Below are 20,433 nucleotides of genomic sequence, written 5' to 3'. Positions count from 1 at the left end.
CATGATTATAGCAGAGGCAAAGGAGTTGTGATCACTATCACCGAAATGCTCTCCCATCTAGAAATCTGATACCAAGCACCAAATCTAATCTGGCCTCCCCACTAGTCAACCTATCTGCATATTGAGTCAGGAACCCTTCCTGACACATCTGACAAAAGCAGCTCCATCCGAACTATTTGAACTAAAGGAAGTTCCAATCAGTATTCAGGAAGTTAAAGTCACCCATGACAACAACCTTGTTACGTCGGTACCTTGCCAAAATCTGCTTCCCAATCGGTCCTTCTTGTCTCTGTTGCTATTTGGGGAGCTGTAGAAAACTCCCAATAAAGTGACTGCTCCTCTCCTGTTTCTGACTTCCACCCATACTGACTCTGTAGACAAACCCTCCTTTTCTGCAGCTGTGATACTATCCCTGATTAGCAGTGTCAGTCCTCCAGCTTTTACATGCACCCCTATTCCTTCCGAAACATCTAAACCCTGGAACATCTAACAACCGTTCCTGCCCCTGTGATATCCAAGTCTCTGTAATGGCCCCAACATCATAGTTCCAATGCTCTAAGTTTGTCACCCTTCTTCCTGATACTTCTTGCATTAAGATAGACACACTTCAAGCCATGACACTGACTGCCCCTTGCCCTATCAAGAGCCTATACCTGCTCACAGACTCTCTGCATGCTGTATCTGGCTGCTCATGACCTACTCCATCATCTGATCCATAGCTCAGGTTCCCACCGGAGATAGGTGAGAATGTTTATTTTGAAGAGTGTACAGGTTCCAGACAGATAGTTGAGTGAACGGACAAACATCCGGCAGGTAGAATATAATGTCAGAAAATGTGTAGTTGACTTCACAATTAAATGGAGAACAACAGCAGAATTCCATGAGCAGAACAATGCAACGTCATTCGTTGGTGCACACGAGCTGTCACCCTTCTACCGCACATGCGCACCACTAAAATTCCAAGACCGTTAATATCGACGCCCGGTCACTAAAGATCAACCTTTTAATATCCGCGACAAGTAATAGCTCGCAACGAAATATCGTTATTCCCATTCTATATAAATGTTTGAGAAACAAAATGAGAGTTTATGTAACATTAACTGTACCTCATGGCGCCCCACCCTGACAATTTTTTTCTCTAGAATGCATTTGAGGCCAGCAACGTTTACTACACTTTATTACTATTTACACAACGCTTACATCCCATTCGAAGGTGACCGTTCCATGGATCGGGCTCTCACTTTCCTCACCCTTCAAAAGACAAATGCCAGTCGCAATCATGTTCTCGCCTTCACGTCACCAATGAGAACTGAGCATGCGCCTTTAACACCACCTCCCCCCCAAACCATCCAATGCACACGCGCACTCGAGAGAGGGACTTCGCCACGTGCTGAGTTAACATGTTGCTTCGCAAAAGAGAAAGTACAAGAAAGATATATCACGGATGTGGATGCCTCATGACCCATTGGCGTCAAATATACAGAGGAATGATAATGTAATGAGGGTCATTAAGATGCCCAAACATTACTTACTTGGAGTTAAGAGTCAGACTTTGCAGCGTAAAGAGGGCGACTAGAGTGGGTTAAATGGGTTAGAATACCGTTGCAGTACCATCATTCGTAAATCGATATATTCTTCAAATTTGACCACCTCAGGTCTTTGCCACCACAATATGAGGAAACTGCTTGCCTTGGGCAAATAAAGATCTAATCACAAACCCCCTCCCTTTGTGTCATACAATCATCAAGTCATAGAAATATGTACAGCATGGAAACAGACTCTTCGGTCCAACCCGTCCATGCTGACCAATATCTCAACCCAATCTAGTCTCACCTGCCAGCACCCAGCCCATATCCCTCCAAACCCTTCCTATTCATATATCCATTCAAATGCCTTTTAAATGTTGCAATTGTACAAGCCTCCACCACTTCCTTTGAGGAGAAAGTGAGGACTGCAGATGCTGGAGATCAGAGCTGAAAATGTGTTGCTGGAAAAGCGCAGCAGGTCAGGCAGCATCCAAGGAGCAGGAGAATCAACGTTTTGGGCATCAGCCCTTCTTCAGGAATGAGGAAAGTGTGTCCAGCAGGCTAAGGTAAAAGGTAGGGAGGAGGGACTTGGGGGAGGGGCGTTGGGAATGCGTTAGGTGGAGGGAGGTCAAGGTGAGGGTGATAGGCTGGAGTGGGGTGGGGGCGGAGAGGTCAGGAAGAAGATTGCAGGTTAGGAAGGCGGTGCTGAGTTCGAGAGATTTGACTGAGACAAGGTGGGGGGAGGGGAAATGAGGAAACTGGAGAAATCTGAGTTCATCCCTTATGGTTGGAGGGTTCCCAGGCAGAAGATAAGGCGCTCTTCCTCCAACCGTCGTGTTGCCATGGTCTGGCGATGGAGGAGTCCAAGGACCTGCAAGTCCTTGGTGGAGTGGGAGGGGGAGTTGAAGTGTTGGGCTACGGGGTGGTTGGGTTGGTTGGTCCGGGTATCCCAGAGGTGTTCTCTGAAACGTTCTGGATGGTCTGGGAGAGGATGATTTCTGGATGGTCTGGGAGATGATGCCAGTTCGCAGACACCTCCTCCTACTGCCCCCTTGACCATGACCCCACCTCCCACCACCAAACCATCATCTCCCAGACCATCCAGAACCTCATCACCTCAGGGGATCTCCCAACCACTGCCTCCAACCTCATAGTCCCACAACCCCGCACCGCCCGTTTCTACCTCCTGCCCAAAATCCACAAACCTGACTGCCCCGGCCGTCCCATTGTCTCAGCCTGCTCCTACCCCACCGAACCCATCTCTGCATACCTCGACACGGTCCTGTCCCCCTTAGTCAAAGAACTCCCCACCTACGTTCGAGACACCACCCACGCCCTCCACCTCCTCCATGATTTTTGCTTCCCCGGTCCCTAATGCCTTATCTTCACCATGGACATCCAGTCCCTGTACACCTCCATCCCCCATCACAAAGGACTTAAAGCCCTCCACTTCTTCCTTTCACGGCGTAGCAACCAGTAACCTTCCACCGACACCCTCCTTCGACTGACTGAACTGGTCCTCACCCTGAACAACTTCTCTTTCCAATCCTCCCACTTCCTCCAAACCAAAGGAGTAGCCATGGGCACCCGCATGGGCCCCAGCTATGCCTGCCTCTTCGTAGGATATATGGAACAGTCCATCTTCCGCAGCTACACTGGCCCCACCCCCACCTTTTCCTCCGCTACATCGATGACTGTATCGGTGCTGCCTCGTGCTCCCACCAGGAGGTTGAACAGTTCATCCACTTTACCAACACTTTCCACCCCGACCTCAAATTCACCTGGACCGTCTCAGACTCCTCCCTCCCCTTCCTAGACCTTTCCATTTCCATCTCGGGTGACCGAATCGACACGGACATTTATTATAGACCAACCAACTCCCACAGCTACCTAGACTACACCTCCTCCCACCGTGCCCCCTGTAAAAACGCCATCCCATATTCCGAATTCCTTCGTCTCCGCCGCATCTGCTCCCAGGAGGACCAGTTCCAAAACCGTACCACCCAGATGGCCTCCTTCTTCAAGGACCGCAATTTCCCTCCAGACATAATCGATGATGCCCTCCACCGCATCTCTTCCACTTCCCGTCCTCCGCCCTTGAGCCCCGCCCCTCCAACCGCCACCAGGACAGAACCCCACTGGTCCTCACCTACCACCCCACCAACCTCCAAGTCCAAAGTATCATCCGCCATCATTTCCACCACCTCCAAACGGACCCCACCACCAGGGACATATTTCCCTCCCCTCCCCTATCAGCGTTCCGAAAAGACCACTCCCTCCGTGACTCCCTCGTCAGGTACACACCCCCCACCAACCCAACCTCCACTCCCGGCACCTTCCCCTGCACCCGCAAGAAATGCAAAACTTGCGCCCACACCTCCCCCCTTACCTCCCTCCAAGGCCCCAAGGGACACTTCCATATCCGCCACAAATTCACCTGCACCTCCACACACATCATCTATTGCATCCGCTGCACCCGATGTGGCCTCCTCTATATTGGGGAGACAGGCCACCTACTTGCGGAATGTTTCAGAGAACACCTCTGGGACACCCGGACCAACCAACCCAACCACCCCATAGCCCAACACTTCAACTCCCCCTCCCACTCCAAGGACATGCAGATCCTTGGACTCCTCCATCGCCAGACCATGGCAACACAACGGTTGGAGGAAGAGCGCCTCATCTTCCACCTGGGAATCCTCCAACCATAAGGGATGAACTCAGATTTCTCCAGTTTCCTCATTTCCCCTCCCCCCACCTTGTCTCAGTCAAATCTCTCGAACGCAACACCACCTTCCTAACCTGCAATCTTCTTCCTGACCTCTCCGCCCCCACCCCACTCCAGCCTATCACCCTCACCTTGACCTCCCTCCACCTATCGCATTCCCAATGCCCCTCCTCCAAGTCCCTCCTCCCTATCTTTTATCTTAGCCTGCTGGACACACTTTCCTCATTCCTGAAGAAGGGCTGATGCCCGAAACGTCGATTCTCCTGCTCCTTGGATGCTGCCTGACCTGCTGTGCTTTTCCACAACACATTTTCAGCTCCACCACTTCCTTTAGCATCTCTGCATGAAAAAGTTACCCCTTAGGTTCTTTCTATATCTTTCCCCTCTCACCCTAAACCTATGCCCTCTAATTCTGGACTCCCCCACTCCAGGGAAAAGACTTTGTCTATTTATCCTATCCATGCCTCTATAATTTTGTAAACTTCTATAAAGTCACCCCTCAGCCTCCGATACTCCAGGGAAAACAGCCCCAGCCTGTTCAGCCTCTCCCCAAAGCTAAAATCCTCCAGCCCTGGCAACATCCTTGTAAATCTTTTCTGAAGGCTTCCCATTTTCCAGCCGTCGCTTTACCTGCGAACATCTGCCCCCAATCAGCTTTTGAAAGTTCTTGCCGAATACTGTCAAAATTGGCCATCCTCCAATTTAGAACTTCAACTTTTAGAACCTTTTCCATCACTATTTTAAATCTAATAGAATTGTGTATTACATATAAAGGAACCAGTTGTTATGTGAATATACAAGCAGGGTGCCACATTTACTGTGCTGACCAACACTATCAGTCCTGGGTTACATGAAGAATATACATATGTACAAATATATGAATTAGGAGCAGAGGAAGACCACTCATCCTTTCAATCTGTTCTGCCTTTCAACTTGCTAGTGGTTGATCTGATTACATAACATTCCCACCTATCCCTGATAACTTTTCAACCCCTTCTCATCAAGAATCTATCTACATTTGCACTCAAAATATTTAAATATTAAAAATGTGATGGGAGCAGAATTCCATTGCCCTCTTGAAACAAAATTCTCATCTTTGTCTGAAATGGGTAAGCCCTTATTTTCAAATCTAGCGAATGTTACATAAACTGTTATTTTGTTTCTCAAACATTTATATCGAATGGGAATAACGATATTTCCCCTGCAAGCAATTACTTGTCGCGGATATTAAACGGTTGATCTTTCGTGACAAGGCGTCAACAGAACGGTCTCGGAATTTTGGTGGCGCGCATGTGCGTTAGAAAGGTTACAGCACCGCATCGTGTGCACCAACGAATGACATTGAAACCCTCTGTATATGGAATTCTATAGTTGCTAGATATAAATTCACATATATAAAAAACTATCGGATACAATAGCTAGAAATGTACTCAGCACTCCAACTTTTGAGTATAAAATATGATTATTTCTAATTCGGGAATCAGAAGACATAATACTTCATTTATCATCATTCTGGTACATGATTTAAGATCTTTAGCATCTATCAAGAGGTCCTTCAGGCCTACTACATTTATGCTATCCATTCTTTGATTCATAATCTCTCAGTCATTTAAAAGTGTCTTCTCTTATTTTGCAAAGATCAAGCGTAAAGGGAGACGTGATAGAATTCCCATTTCAAAGAAGGAAATGGTTCCTTCTTGCCGAACGAAGCTGGATGTTGTTCTCCGTAAGCATTACAGAAAATATCCAAATGTTCACATATGCAGCCTTCAAATGAGGGGACTGAATCAAAGTTCGAGCCAAATTTGAAAAAACAAATACAGGTTGTTCATTCCACTGACATTAAACTGCCCTAGATCTGAATTGCAGGACTTCTGATGTGCAATGAAGCACACAGACTTGACTCAGTGTAAACCACTGTAATTTAAATGGGAAGAAGCAGTGACAGTAGCAGTCACACTGGATGGTGAAATTTGAATTCAATAAAATTTAGAATCAAAAGCTAACCTAATGGTGACCACCTGCTGTTGATTTTTGTTCAAACTTCCTTTAGGGAAGGAAATCTGCCATCCTTATATGGTCTGACCTACATGAGTCCAGATTCTTAATGCCCTCTGAACAGTCTAAGCAAGCAATTCAGTTGTATTAATATGCTTTAATATCTAAACAAAGAGATGATACCAAACAGATCACTTGACAATTGGCAAACACAGCCCTACCGACACTGCTAAATCTTCCATGAAAGCATGTAGAGATTTGTGCCAAAATTGGGATAGCTGTTTCACAGACTAGTCAAGCCCAGCTATGTCCTGTGTACAAAAAAGCAAGACAGTGATGACAAGGGTTGTTGAAAGTGTTACCTAGCAGCACTTGTAAAGGAAATAACCTGATCAGCAATGCTCAGTTGGGTTTTGCTTGGCTCCTGCCCTCATTACAGCCTTGGTCCAAATATGGTCCGAACAGCTCAGATCTGATGTTTGTTGTTGGATCACTTAGCCCTGTCTTTTTCTTTTGGCTGTTTAGTGTGCACATAGTCCTGTGCTGTAGCTTCACCAGGCTGCCACCTTATTTTTAAGCTTCTGGCATGCCCTCCTGCATTCTTCATTGAACTGGGGTAGAATTCCAAGCTAGATGGTAATGGTAGAGTAGGGGATATGCTGGGGCATGAGTTTACAGACTTTGGTTGAATATAATTCTGTTGCTGATGGGCCCAAAGCACCTTATGGATGTCCAGTTTTAAGCTGCTAGATCTGCTTAAAGTTTGTCCAGTTTGCACAATTTTAATGCCACACAATGGAAGTTATCCACAATGTGAAGTCAGAATATTGTCTCCACAAGAATGGTGCAACAGTAACTGCTACTGATATCATTATCAACAGATTTCACTTCAAAATGTAGATTGGTGAGGATAGAGTGAAGTAGAGTTTTCCCTCTTGTTGGTTCCCTAATGACTTGATGCATACCCAGTCTAACACCAACGTTCTTTAGGAACTGTTCTTATCTCTCTGCTGTGTCTCATAAAATTGGAAGATGTAAACATCTTTACAGGAATGTGATCTCATTGAGCAATTGCATAGAAAGATTCTAAATCTACTCTATATACAAGAGATTGACTAATAAAGTTTGGCAGTAATATTTAACTGGTGCACCAACATAAAATGTACAAACAAACTCACATTTTGGCAACAAACTTTAATGACATTTGATTAAAAAAAAGAACAAATTTTATATTGAGACATTTAATACAGGATAAACACATCTCTTCAAAAAATTATAACAAAACAAATGCATATTTTCTGCATTGTAGTACATTGGTATATATTAAATTCAATGTGAAAACATTTTTTTTACGAACATTTGACTGCTGACATGGAACTGAGACATGTGTGCTTTTTTAATTGGCAGTGACATCAGCTATTCCAATGACTCCCCAGGCTAAACCTGTAATAGCGTTCCCTGTGCTGAGGCTCTCTTCATTTTCACCCTTTCCCAGATCATCTTCCTCTGCTTGAATCTTTAGAAAGTAAAAAATGTCTACATTTAAAACAATAATACATTTAAAACAATAATTGACATGCACACAGATTCACCCAAGAAATAAGATTCATCATTCTTTGCAATCAACGTAATGGCAATTTCTGACAATTTCCCAGAGCATTTTCTCCTTCAAGGGTGGATTGATTAAAAAATTTACTCCCACGTTTGAGGGAAAATCTCAAATTATCCTTCACTTTTTGACGAAATAAGGTACAGAGACGCATATGTATCACAATTCTATTATCAGCAGTAGCACGACATGATTAAATGAAAGGGCTGGTTTTCAGCAGGCAAAGAAGCAAAGCCAGCACAAATTAGGTTTTTTTAAAAAGGAAGATCTCACTTTTATTACGTACTGTCATAAGAACTTAATTCTTTAGAAGATATTGGTCTCTTTTTTCCAAGTTAAATAGGGTACATAGAAAGAGAATATTAATATAATTATTACAAAAATAGGCCTGCATCAAGACAAACCATCAAATAAATACACAATGAAACTGCACCGCTGAATAAAACTGAAAATGAAAATTTTCATTCTCACCATTATATCTGCATTGTGTTGCCAGTCACACTACAATAAAGAGTTTATTAATTATAATATTGAAAAAGTATTTAGAAGTTAGCAATCTGATTAATCTGATTTAAGTGCATGGAGATTATGCTTATGTCATGTATAAATAATAGTTGATTGTCAATAATTTTGATTATTGTCTCTTAAAATCTGTGCTTATTTACTTGCTTTGGCAATTTCTTGTTCATTGTTTCAGAACATACAAGGTCAAAAATCCATGTTCAACATGTCACACTGATATGAATATCTTTGAATACCACAGTCCGTTTCAATACCTGGGGCTTTCATGGACAGAAATGGTTTTAAAAGAGGACCAAAAATGCCAACTTATAATGGCCACAGCCATCACGTGACCACAAAGGTTTCATGAAAGCAACAAGGCTGCACTAAAAAAACCTTGAGATGAAATTCATTTTCCTGATGTAATAAAACCAGTCAGTAAACAAATCCTTAGGCCCCAAGGGAGGTGTGAAAAAGCCTCCTCTCATATGTATTTGCACAATCATGAGGTCCTAGCATGTTAAGGGGAGAAACATTTCCTGCATATACAACATGTAAACAGGCTGCAATTTCAAATGGATCTTTCTCTTTGTGACACTTGCAGAGTGGATTTTTGACTGTTGAATTGAAATAGACCAGGGCTGGAAAGTCATTTGTTCTCCACCTTTCAATAGGAAAAGCCAGCAGCAACACTGACTGGAAAGGAATACCAGAAAACTGAGTACTTAAATATGAGGATCTAAAATTTTAATTTAGGTTGTTGTCAGAAGCAACAAGTATACGTAGATTTTTACTAACCACAAAATGGCTTTTCAATTTAAAATAACACAACAAAATGGCTGAAAATAACGATTGAACTCTGCAAACTTATACTACCGCTTTGCCGAATTAAGCTAAAATCCAAAGATAAGAAAGAACAATGGAGTTTTCATTAAATGAATGCTGACACATTAATTGACCATTCAAACTAACCTTAAACTGCTACAATGACATGACGATTTACATAATTCAGACCCCTTTCCCAGAGAATATCATTGGATTAGCCTGTTGTCGATCATGTCACCATATCACAGTTGATTGGACTTTTCTTGTAATTAAGACCCCTTTCCCGGGGAATATAATTGGATTAACTTGCTGTAAGTCATGTCACCTTATAATATATGATTGGTCTTTTCCTATAATTAAGGCTGTACTGTCTCTAAAATTAACATATAAATAATGTGTAATTTTCAAATATATTTGCACAGAACACAGAATTTTTAACCTCTGTGTTGCTGGACAGAATTGTGTCAAGGTGCCTTACTTTAATGACCTTGCTTTGTACAGACTGCATTCCATTGATTCTTTTGACCGATCTCGAACCAAGATAACTGCGATATTCTCTACTTTGTGATTTATTTACTTTTATCAAAGCATATGTAAGATCTGCAGTGAGAACCATGATTGTTTTGGATGAATCAGTGGGTAGACCCAGAGGATCTCAAAGCAGGTTTTATCCTTGTCACCAGTTTTCATTTTCTGTTTCGTGCCAAGAAGGACCAGGATGCCAAAGTATTGAACGTCAGGAGCTTTATTAAGGAGGTGCTCACTCTGCAGGCAACAAGATTAGGCTAAGCTGTTTGCTGCTCAGAATGGCTGATAATGTTATCAATACATCACACAAATACACGACAAAGGTTGGAATCACAAAATTACAGAATTGTTCATAGAATAATCACAGAAAACTAATGGGGGAACAGGTGATTTGACCTGAACTGCCTAATTCATCGGCAGAGGGCTTAATATTCATCATTAAGGATGAATATCGGCTGCCAAAGCTGGAAGAACAATTGGAGGCCCTTCAACATTGATTAAATAGCAGGATGCTAACTTCAGATAATGAAGAGATGGCACATCAAAGGTTCCACACTGACAGGCTGTTTTTATTCCCCCCTAGTATCAGTGAACCATTCCCAGTTGTCAAGGTTGTATTCTTTCTTTATCCAAATAATGTATTGCATCTAAATGCTGCTTCAGAATAAATTCAATAAACTATCAGAAAATTGCAATAAATTGTCAACTGCCTGTATTAAGTAACTCTGACCACTGTTATGACCAGGCCAGACCCCTCAAAACATTTTAGAAAGATAATCCAGAATCTAACTTTTCTAGTTATTTTAAGCAGATGTAAGGTTAATATTCCAGGACCAAGGCAGCAGGTCAAACCATTGGGTTTTAAACAAACAGAATTTATTTACACACAAACAAAAGAAAACCAAATTTAGAATAACATAACTATTTGAAAACCCAACCAACACGAAAACACAACAAAGAGCTTTTCCGATTTCCTGCAACATCCCATAATATTCCCTTGGCAAAAAGGGTAAATTCAAACACAGATTATTACAGGAGAGAGATTACAGAGAGAAAGAGTGAGACAATCAGTATGGAGCTGTTTCTTTGCATCCCCAGCTAAAACTAACCCAAAACGAGAAAAAACCCTGAACTGGGAGAACTGGTCACTCCCCTTTCATTGTACAAGTTTATTTTTAAATACTTAAAAGCCTTTTCAAGTGGGCATTTCCAGATATATTGGAATCTCTGCCTTTATGACCCCTCTCAACAGAAAAACAAGGACAGAATAACCTTGTTAAAGGAGCAATAGACAATAGACAAGAGGTGCAGGAGTAGGCCATTCTGCCCTTCGAGCCTGCACCACCATTCATTATGATCATGGCTGATCATCCTCAATCAGTATCCTGTTCCTGCCTTATCTCCATAACCCTTGATTCCACTATCCTTGAGAGCTCTATCCAACTCTTTCTTAAATGAATCCAGAGACTGGGCCTCCACTGCCTTCTGGAGCAGAGCATTCCACACACCCACCACTCTGGGTGAAGAAGTTTCTCCTCATCTCTGTCCTAAATGGCCTACCCCTTATTTTTAAGCTATGTCCTCTGGTTCAGCACTCACCCATCAGCGGAAACACGTTTCCCGCCTGCAGAATGTCCAATCCTTTAATAATCTAATATGTCTCAATCAGATCCCCTCTCAATCTTCTAAACTCAAGGGTATACAAGCTCAGTCACTCCAATCTTTCAACATAAGATAGTCCCGCCATTCCAGGAATTGACCTTGTGAACCTACGCTGCACTCCTTCAATAGCCAGAATGTCTTTCCTCAAATTTGGAGACCAGAACTGCACACAGTGTTCCAGGTGCGGTCTCACCAGGGCACTGTACAGCTGCAGAAGAACCTCTTTGCTTCTATACTCAATCCCTCTTGTTATGAAGGCCAGCATGCTATTAGCTTTCTTCACTACCTGCTGTACCTGCATGCTTACCTTCATTGACTGGTGTACAAGAATACCCAGATCTCTTTGTACTGCCCCTTTATCTAACTTGACTCCATTTAAATAGTAATCTACCTTCCTGTTCTTGTCACTAAAGTGGATAACCATACATTTATCCACATTAAACTGCATCTGCCATGCATCTGTCCACTCACCTAACCTGTCCAAGTCACCCTGTAATCTCCGAACATTCTCTTCACATTTCACCCTGCCATCCAGCTTTGTATCATCAGCAAATTTGCTAATGTTACTATTAATACCATCTTCTATATCATTAATATATATTGTAAAAAGCTGTGATCCCAACACTGATCCCTGCGGTACCCCACTGGTCACTGCCTGCCATTCCGAAAGGAGCAGTTTATCACTACTCTTTGTTTCCTGTCAGCCAACCAATTTTCAATCCAAGTTAGTACTTTGCCCAAAATAAAATGCGCCCTAATTTTGCTCACTAACCTCTTATGTGGGACTTTATCAAAGGCTTTCTGAAAGTCCAGGTACACTACATCCACTGGATCTCCCTTGTTCATCTTCAGAGTTACATCCTCAAAAAGTTCCAGAATATTAGTCAAGCATGATTTCCCCTTCTTAAATCCATGCTGACCAACCTATCCTGTTACTGCTATCAAGATGTGTCGTAATTTCATCCTTTATAACTGACTCCAGCATCTTTCCCACCACTGAGGTCAGACTAACTGGTCTATAATTTCCTGCTTTCTCTCTCGCTCCTTTCTTAAAAAGTGGTACAACATTAGCCACCCTCCAATCCGCAGGAATTGATCCTGAATCTATCGAACTCTGGAAAATAATCACTAACGCATCCAAGATTTCTACAGCCATCTCCTTCAGTACCCTGGGATGTAGACCATCAGGCCCCAGGGACTTATCAGCCTTCAGACCTAACAGTCTCTCCAACACCAATTCCTGGCAAATATAAATTCCCTAAAGTTCAGGTCCTTCAGCCACTGTTACCTCTGGGAGATTGCTTGTGTCTTCCCCAGTGAACACGGATCTGAAGTACCAATTCAACTCTTCTGCCATTTCTTTGTTCCCGTAATATATTCCCCTGTTTCTGTCTTCAAGGGCCCAATTTTAGTGTTAACCATTTTTTTCCCTTTCACATACCTAAAAAAACTTTTACTATCCTCCTTTATGTTTTCGGCCAGTTTACCTTCGTACCTCATTTTTTCTCTGCGTATTTCCTTCTTAGTAATCCTCTGTTGTTTTTTAAAAGCTTCTCAGTCCTCCGTTTTCCCACTCATCTTTGCTATGTTATACTTTTTCTCTTTTGACTTTATATGTTTCTTAACTTCCCTCGTCAGCCACGGCCACCCATGCCTCCTCATAGGATCTTTCTTCCTTTTTGGAATGAACTGATCCGGCATCTTCTGCATTATACCCAGAAATATCTGCCATTGTTCCTCCACTGTCATCCCTGCCAAGGCATTGTACCATTGAACTTTGGCCAGCTCTTCCCTCATTGCTCCATAGTTCCCTTTATTCAACTGAAATATTGTCACTACCGATTGTACCCTCTCCCTTTCAAATTGCAGATTGAAGCTTATTGTATTATGGTCACTACCTCCTAATGGCTCATTCACTTCAAGGTCCCTGATCAATTCTGGTTCATTGCACAACACCAGATCCAGAATTGCCTTCTCCCAGGTAGGTTCCAGCACCAGCTGTTCTAAGAATCCATCTCTGAGGCACTCCACAAAGTCTCTTTCTTGAGGTCCAATACCATCCTGATTCTCCCAGTCTACCTGTATGTTGAAATCCCCCATAACAACTGTAGTAACATCTTTGCGACAGGCCAATTTCAGCTCCTTATTCAACTTACAACCTACATCCATCCTACTGTTTGGGTGCCTGTAGATAACTCCGAAGCGGGTCTTTCTACCCTTAGAATTTCTCAGCTCTATCCATACTGACTCTACATCCCCTGATTCTAGGTCCCCCTGCGCAAGGGACTGAATATCATCCCTTACCAACAGGGCCACCCCACCCCCTCTGCCCATCAGCATTAGGCAGCAGCAACACATCACAAACCCCAGAAAATAGGAGGATGTAATGTAGCAGTCTCATGGCTCTAAATTCAGAATACAGCAGCTGTCCTGATGGATGTATCTACTCACCTTTCCAGTTAACACTATGTATACAGCCTTGACTTCAAATTAAGAAATCACATTATTGTTTTAGAAATTCTCGTTGTATGATTGATACAATTAGAATGCATAATGTAACCTGGTGCTGAAGAAGGGTTATAACCAAAACATTGACTTCTTCATCTCCTCATGCTGCCTGGCTTGCTGTATACTTCAACCTTCTGTCTGTCTACTTTGAATTCCAGCATCTGCAGTTTATTTTGTCTCTAATGTAACCTGGTGGCAGTATTAATTTTGAAGATTTGACAGGAAATATACAAGCTCAACCCTTCATATGCAGCAGCAGGAATAATACTTGTTTTACTGCAGCACTCTATGAATACGACATACAGTACTTTTGTTCTGGGATCTAACACTTCACATTATACAATATAGGCAAGTCGAGTGGATGGTGCAGCACCATTAAACCACACAGAAATTGCACACCTTTAAACAAAATACATAATGCATGTGGTACCAGAGAATACAGAAAGTGTCAATACAGAAAGCAAAGGCCAGAACAAATTGTTTGGCATTGAGAAGCTAGATCCAGTGCAAACTAATACGCAAAAACTGAGCATACTCTACCTGATGCATATGAAAGAATGCATTAGCATACTGTAGTACCAAAACAAGTCTTTACCACATTCAGTTTATGTGCCCTCAGATGCAACAATAGCACAAATTGTAGGCAAAACTGAAAACCATTCTTCCATTTTGCAAAATGAATTGCACAGAAATGTGGCAATTAGATCAAAGGTATCAATGGACCTCAATGTGAGTGAACAGCACTAAAGAAGTTTGTGCAAGGTTTGCCACCCTACTTATGATTTGCTGATGAAATCGGAGAAAGATGATGGAGTGGCTGGAAAGGATGTACAAGGAGTCACATGTCACAGAGTATCTCATAGAGCCAGACCCCGGAAACGAACACTCCTTTTGCACTCTCAACCAGAAGCCTGTCTCTTCATCTGTCTTTGTTATCCAGATTTCCAACACTTTTTCATATTGAAAACTGATGTCAGTCTTCTTGACCTAGATGCAGTGCTATCATGATTCAGAATAGAATAGTTAGAACACCTGTACCAGTCAAGATCTCAAGTTCAATGAGAGGAATATGGAGAACTACTCTGGTATGAAACTCAAACTGCTAAATTTGAGGTGGGCTATTTTCCTAGAAATTCAGAGACATTTTGATTGGTACATAGTTTTTAGTGTTTACAGAAAACAACCCACTCACCTACTTTCAAACTTCTGCCAAGCTTGGCAGAAGCTGCTGAACGCGTATAATTTCCATTCCAGAGACCTGGTACAGGTCATACTAAAGTTATCTAAATACCGATGCTCTCAGACAGAAGACTGACCCCACTGGGAACCCACCCCTGCCAACTTGGAGGGGGCTCTGGCTGACCTCTTTCCCATGGCCAGGTTTCAGGTCAATGGCATGATTCTGACCCAGATTTCCTATGACAATCAGACCAAGATTATTGAGTGTCACAGAATGAAGTGGTGATTCAGATGCAAAATAGTTTGCCTCACCTCTGCTATCTATCTCAGGAAAGGACTTCAGACACCAAAGACATCAGGAGAGACCACAACATTACTGGAAGGTTGAACATCCAATAACCCAGCTCCAACTGACGAGGGAATTCTAACTGACACAGAAACTGCTGAGGTACTGGAACAGGAAGATTGAGACCTTTCTCAAATGATTTATGACAAGGAGAGAGAGGTGAAGCCACTCAGCCTTCCCGACAGCCTCAAGTATCACATGTTGGTAGCAATTCACGATCAAGCAAGAGACCACGTGACAGGAAGGTTGCCTGCCCTACCAGAAAGCACTATTACTGTCCAAGGATGATGGTTATCATTGAGGGCTGCTGTTGAAATGATAAGAAATTAACTTTGGTTAAAGCAAGGAATCAGCTTTGCTCTCATATAGGATCCCTAGTCACATCTAGAGATCCTTGCAATTAATTTTACAGTTCTTAACAATAACAGGACTGAGCAATTTCTTGTACTCAACGATGTCTTCACCAAGGTCATGCACAGTACTTGCACCTATGATCAAAATGCCTCAATAATAATCCAACTATTTGTGTGTGATTAGTTTGTCATATTGGATTCAGAATAAACAGTGGCCCAACTTCAAAAGCATGATACTACAGGAGCTTTGCAAAGTCTGTAGCAGCGCCAAGAGCTGCACCACCCCAAAGCCTCCAAAGAGTAAAGAATGGTGTGAATAATTCAGTCATGTTCTGCATGATCATCTGCACACCTTGCCTTCTACAAATAAATGAAAATGGCTTGTGTATTGTCTGGAGCTGGTTTATGCATTTAACAGCATCCCACACGTATCCACAGGCTATTCCCCAGACTATCTCTTCTTTGAGAACCATTTCTGCCCTGGATCACTTCCTTGGGTGCACCACATCTGATGATGATGATGGCTAGATCAATTAGAAGATAACCAGACCTCACACAAGGCATGCAAGATGGCATCCAAGGGGATTGAAAGAGAAGCATTGAGAAGAACATTAAATGATCACAAGTCAGAACTGACTTTTCGATCAGTGCAAGGGTACTTCTCTGAAATCAGACTATTAGGCACTGGAATAAGATACTGGAATGTGTTGGACTTTGAACTCCAGAATCATCACGTGGCTGGACAAAGGTGGCCACATTTATACTGTTGAGCAAAGAGATGGAGCGCCTGTCTCTTAGGTATGTGTAGTGTGTCTTTCCACATTGCAAAGAGGCATTTTTGTACAGGCCAATGCTGCACACTATCCACCCTGACTCTTACTTCTGCTACCCAGGCATGTCTTGGCATGCTTTTTTGATGCTGGGTGTTGGGGATCCCCAGTGAAGGGCTCTCTGTGCAAGAGTCCTCCCACTTTCCATCCGGAATCTGGGGTGGAAGCTGTTGCATGCAGCAGTCCCATAGAACTATAGATTGTGGTGGTTCACGGATGGTGCTATGGAATCCATTGATCATGTTTATGTTGGTTGTGGCCATATGCAATCATGTTTTGGTTTGTTATGGTTTGGATGCGCTACAGCCCTATGTTCCAGATCCTTGGGCATCTGGTGCAGAGGGATGTGAGGAAATATTAGGACCTCCTCATGGGTCTGCTTCCAGGCCTGGCCAGGCTGGTTATAAAGAGGCCCAGGCAGCAATCTGTGGAGGGGTTCATCTCTACTGCCCATCTGGCCTGGCATATCCCTTGTGGTACAGTCAGGTAAGTGTGACAACTCTTGTTCAATGAAGAGGGTAGAGAGAATGCCAGTATTAGGACCATAAAAATGAGGTGCCAATTTGTTGAAGATACAGTACAGAACATCATGCAAGCTACAGACAAACTTAAGGGATGTGACCTCAAAGCTATGACACATATGCAAGTAGAACTGCTGCCAGATGTGGAGCAGGAATTTGCTCTCTAATTGTTCTCTCATTTGTAAATAGCTGTGAAAATAGGGATCAGGATCTTGGCTCGAGTATGTTTTGTAACCATTAGATATTGCTGAAGACGTTGGAGACTATGAACCTCTACAGAATTGATAGTATAACATGAAATTTGATCACACAAGAGGTCCAAAGATAATGAAGCAAGGATTCTTTATTCCACAGGCATCAGGTAATTATTAATATGTAGAATGCAATAGCAAAAACATTAAGAAACATACAATAGAACATGCTGAGAAAGGGTCACTCAATCTAAAAGGTTAACTCTAATTTCCCTTCACAGATGCTGCCAGATATACTGAGTTTTTTTCAGCAATTTCTTTTTTGGCTCTGATTTACAGCTTCCACAGTTCTTTCGGTTTCCGTGAAGAGTTTCATCAGAACTGATGTGAAATGTGGAGAGGCAGCATTTATGCAATATTGTGGGTTTGGGGGGAGTGGAGGGTGGAGTACTGGGGGAGAAAGAAGGTTGATAGCTCAGGTTAAGTGATCAGGATGTGAGAATGGTAGAACAATGGTGTATCTAACTGACAAACTGGAAATAACAGACAGTGGGATAGGGGAAGGGAAGAGAGGCCGAGCTGACAGAAAATGTAACAAGAAAAGGAAAGAATGGGAGTGGGTTTACAATTTGAAGTGTTGAACTCAATACAGAGGAACCTCGATTATCCAAATACAATTATCAGAAGGAGATCTCGAGGTCCCAATAGAAACATTACATCAAAGACGCGTTTCCAACAGTCATCGCGTCTTTTGTTTACAGTGATTAAACAGGCACTGTCTCCAAATGACTGACCTCCCACCCTCTTCTCTCTTTCTCCCCACACTGTCCTGAGAGTTCTACACAGAGGCGTACTATAACCTCCCCCCACCCCACTGCTTCCCCAGATAATCTCTCTAACATTGTTCTGTACAGGGGAAAGGTGGAACCTGTCAAAACGTTGCAGTAAAAAGTTGTGTGTGTGTACTATTTGGAGACTTACCCCATAAAGGCAGCTGCAGCAGCAGTCTTGTTGGTGTACCGTCTGGCTGCCCTGGAGAGGGGGCAGGGGGCAGTGTTGGACAGGGTTGGGGGGGTGCGGTTTGGATGGGATTGGGGGGTGGTGGAAGCTGGGTGGGCAGGGCAGTGTTGAATGAGGTTTGGGGGCAGGGGGTGTTGGACACTTATGTCATTCGGATAATTGAGGTTCCCCTGTATTAAGCCCAAAAGATTATAAAGTACCTACTCTGAAAATGACATGTTGTTCCTCCAGTTTACGCCATGATTCACTGAGGCATTGCAGCATGCCAAGGACAGAGAAGTAGGCATATGAGCAGGATGCTGTGTTAAAATGACCAGCTACAGGAAAGTTGGGGTCACGCTTGCACACAGAAAAGGCAAAGCGGTGACCCAATCTGCATTTGGTTTCTCTGATGGAGAGTACACCACATTGGGCACAGCGAATAAAAATACACAAGATTGGAAGAGGTACAGGTGAAATGCTGCTTCACCAGGAAAGACTGTTTGGGTGCTTGATTGGTGAGCAGAGGAGAGGAAGAGGCAGGTGGTGCACCTTCTGTGGTTACATGGGAACACGCATTGGGAAGCAGGGGTAGATTGGTATTGGTGGTCGACAAATAGACTACGGTGTCCCAGAGTATATTAGCATGAATAGCAGACAGAGTTGGGATGAAAGGAGTATTCTCGAATGGCAACCTCTATCTAGTGAAATGCCACAGAAATAAATGATTTGGATGAGTGAAATGAAAGTGCTACCTTTATGTTTGCAGATGACACCAAATAGGTGGGAAGACAGGTGTTGAGGATGGTGCAAGAAGTCGACCGACAATTTAAGTGTGTGAGCAGAAAGTTGGCAGATGGAATATAATTTGGGAAAATGTGAGGCTCTGCACATTTACAGAAACAAGTAGAAAAGCTATTATTTAAATGGAGAAAGCATAGAAGGATTTGGGGTCCTGGTGCATGAATTACAAAAGGTCAGTGAGTAACAGGAAAAGCAAATAAACTGCCAGCCTTTATTTCGAAAGAAACTGAAACTATACACATTGGTCAGACCACAGCAGAGTCAGACACCATGGAAACACACCTTTCAGTCCAACTTGTCTGTACCAACCAGACATCCAAATCTGACCTAGTCCTATTTGCCTGCATTTGGCCCATATAACCTCTAAACCCTTTCTATTCATATATGTATCCAGGTGCCTTTTAAACGTTGCAATTGTATCTGCCTCCACCACTTCCTCCAGCACCTCATTCAATTCACGCAGAGGTGGCTCTCTGACCTTTTTAAATGTTGCCCCTCTCACCTTAAACCTGGATCCTCTAGTTTTGGACTTCCGTATCCCAGGAAAAAGACCTTGGGTGTTCACTCTATCCATGGCCCTCATGATTTTATAAACCTCTATAAGGAACACTTTTGGTCACTTTATTTAAGTGGATATATACTTCTATAGTAGGCTGTCCAGAAAAAGTTCACTTAGTTGATCCCAGGAATGGAGAGATTTTCTTCAGAGGATGAGTAAGTTAGGTTTGTACTCATTGCAGTTTAGGATGATGAGAGGAGACCTTACTGAAACGTACAGGTTTCTTAGAGGACTGAACAGAGTAGATACAGAGAGGTGTTTTCCACTGGTTCCTCAGAACCAGGTAAGGGTCTGCAGTAAACAAGGTCCCCGATTTGTCTAATCATATGCTTTCTCTTAGACCGAAACATCAGCCAAGTTTGTTTAATGCACATAAAATTAGTGATTTATTGGAAACAGACTTATTCAACAATACAAAACTGCTTAACACATACTGTTTGCAACATGAAAACAAATATTTAACCCTGCAAATAACTAAATGTACAAACACACGGTAAAACATGAAAGAAGTTGGTCAGTAAGTCTCGCTACATGAAAGCTTAAAAAAAGTATAAAGTGTGGAATGTTCAGATCATTGTCTGATCTGATGTTCTGGCAGATAAAGAAGGATATTGTCAAGCATAAGCAAATACAAGTAAGACTGGATCTTTGTCAATGCAGCTTGATCAGGAAAGACTGTATCAAAGATTCTTCCGGATCTATTTCAGGCTGTCAATAGGTATTCTGACTGCACCAGATCGCCAGATACCACACTGGACCCACAAAG

General features: G+C 42.8%; 2 protein-coding genes across 2 annotated transcripts in view; both read right to left on the bottom strand.

Moving 5' to 3' along the window:
* LOC140485902 (superoxide dismutase [Cu-Zn]-like) overlaps positions 1-1,282 on the bottom strand; it is a 48,060-nt gene extending 46,778 nt beyond the window's left edge. Inside the window, exon 1 of the mRNA XM_072584350.1 lies at positions 1,201-1,282. Coding sequence (XP_072440451.1) covers positions 1,201-1,281 — 81 coding nt within the window. The 5' untranslated portion in view covers position 1,282. The remainder of the gene's footprint in view (positions 1-1,200) is intronic.
* A 6,155-nt stretch (positions 1,283-7,437) lies between these two features.
* LOC140486194 (superoxide dismutase [Cu-Zn]-like) overlaps positions 7,438-20,433 on the bottom strand; it is a 41,096-nt gene continuing 28,100 nt past the window's right edge. Inside the window, exon 5 of the mRNA XM_072584981.1 lies at positions 7,438-7,768. Within this exon, the coding sequence (XP_072441082.1) occupies positions 7,649-7,768 (120 nt within the window). The 3' untranslated portion in view covers positions 7,438-7,648. The remainder of the gene's footprint in view (positions 7,769-20,433) is intronic.

Source organism: Chiloscyllium punctatum, chromosome 15 (genome assembly GCF_047496795.1).
Source record: "Chiloscyllium punctatum isolate Juve2018m chromosome 15, sChiPun1.3, whole genome shotgun sequence".
Taxonomy (NCBI): Eukaryota; Metazoa; Chordata; class Chondrichthyes; order Orectolobiformes; family Hemiscylliidae; genus Chiloscyllium; species Chiloscyllium punctatum.
Note: the sequence above shows the minus strand (reverse complement) of the source record. Positions and strands in the feature narration are given on the sequence as shown.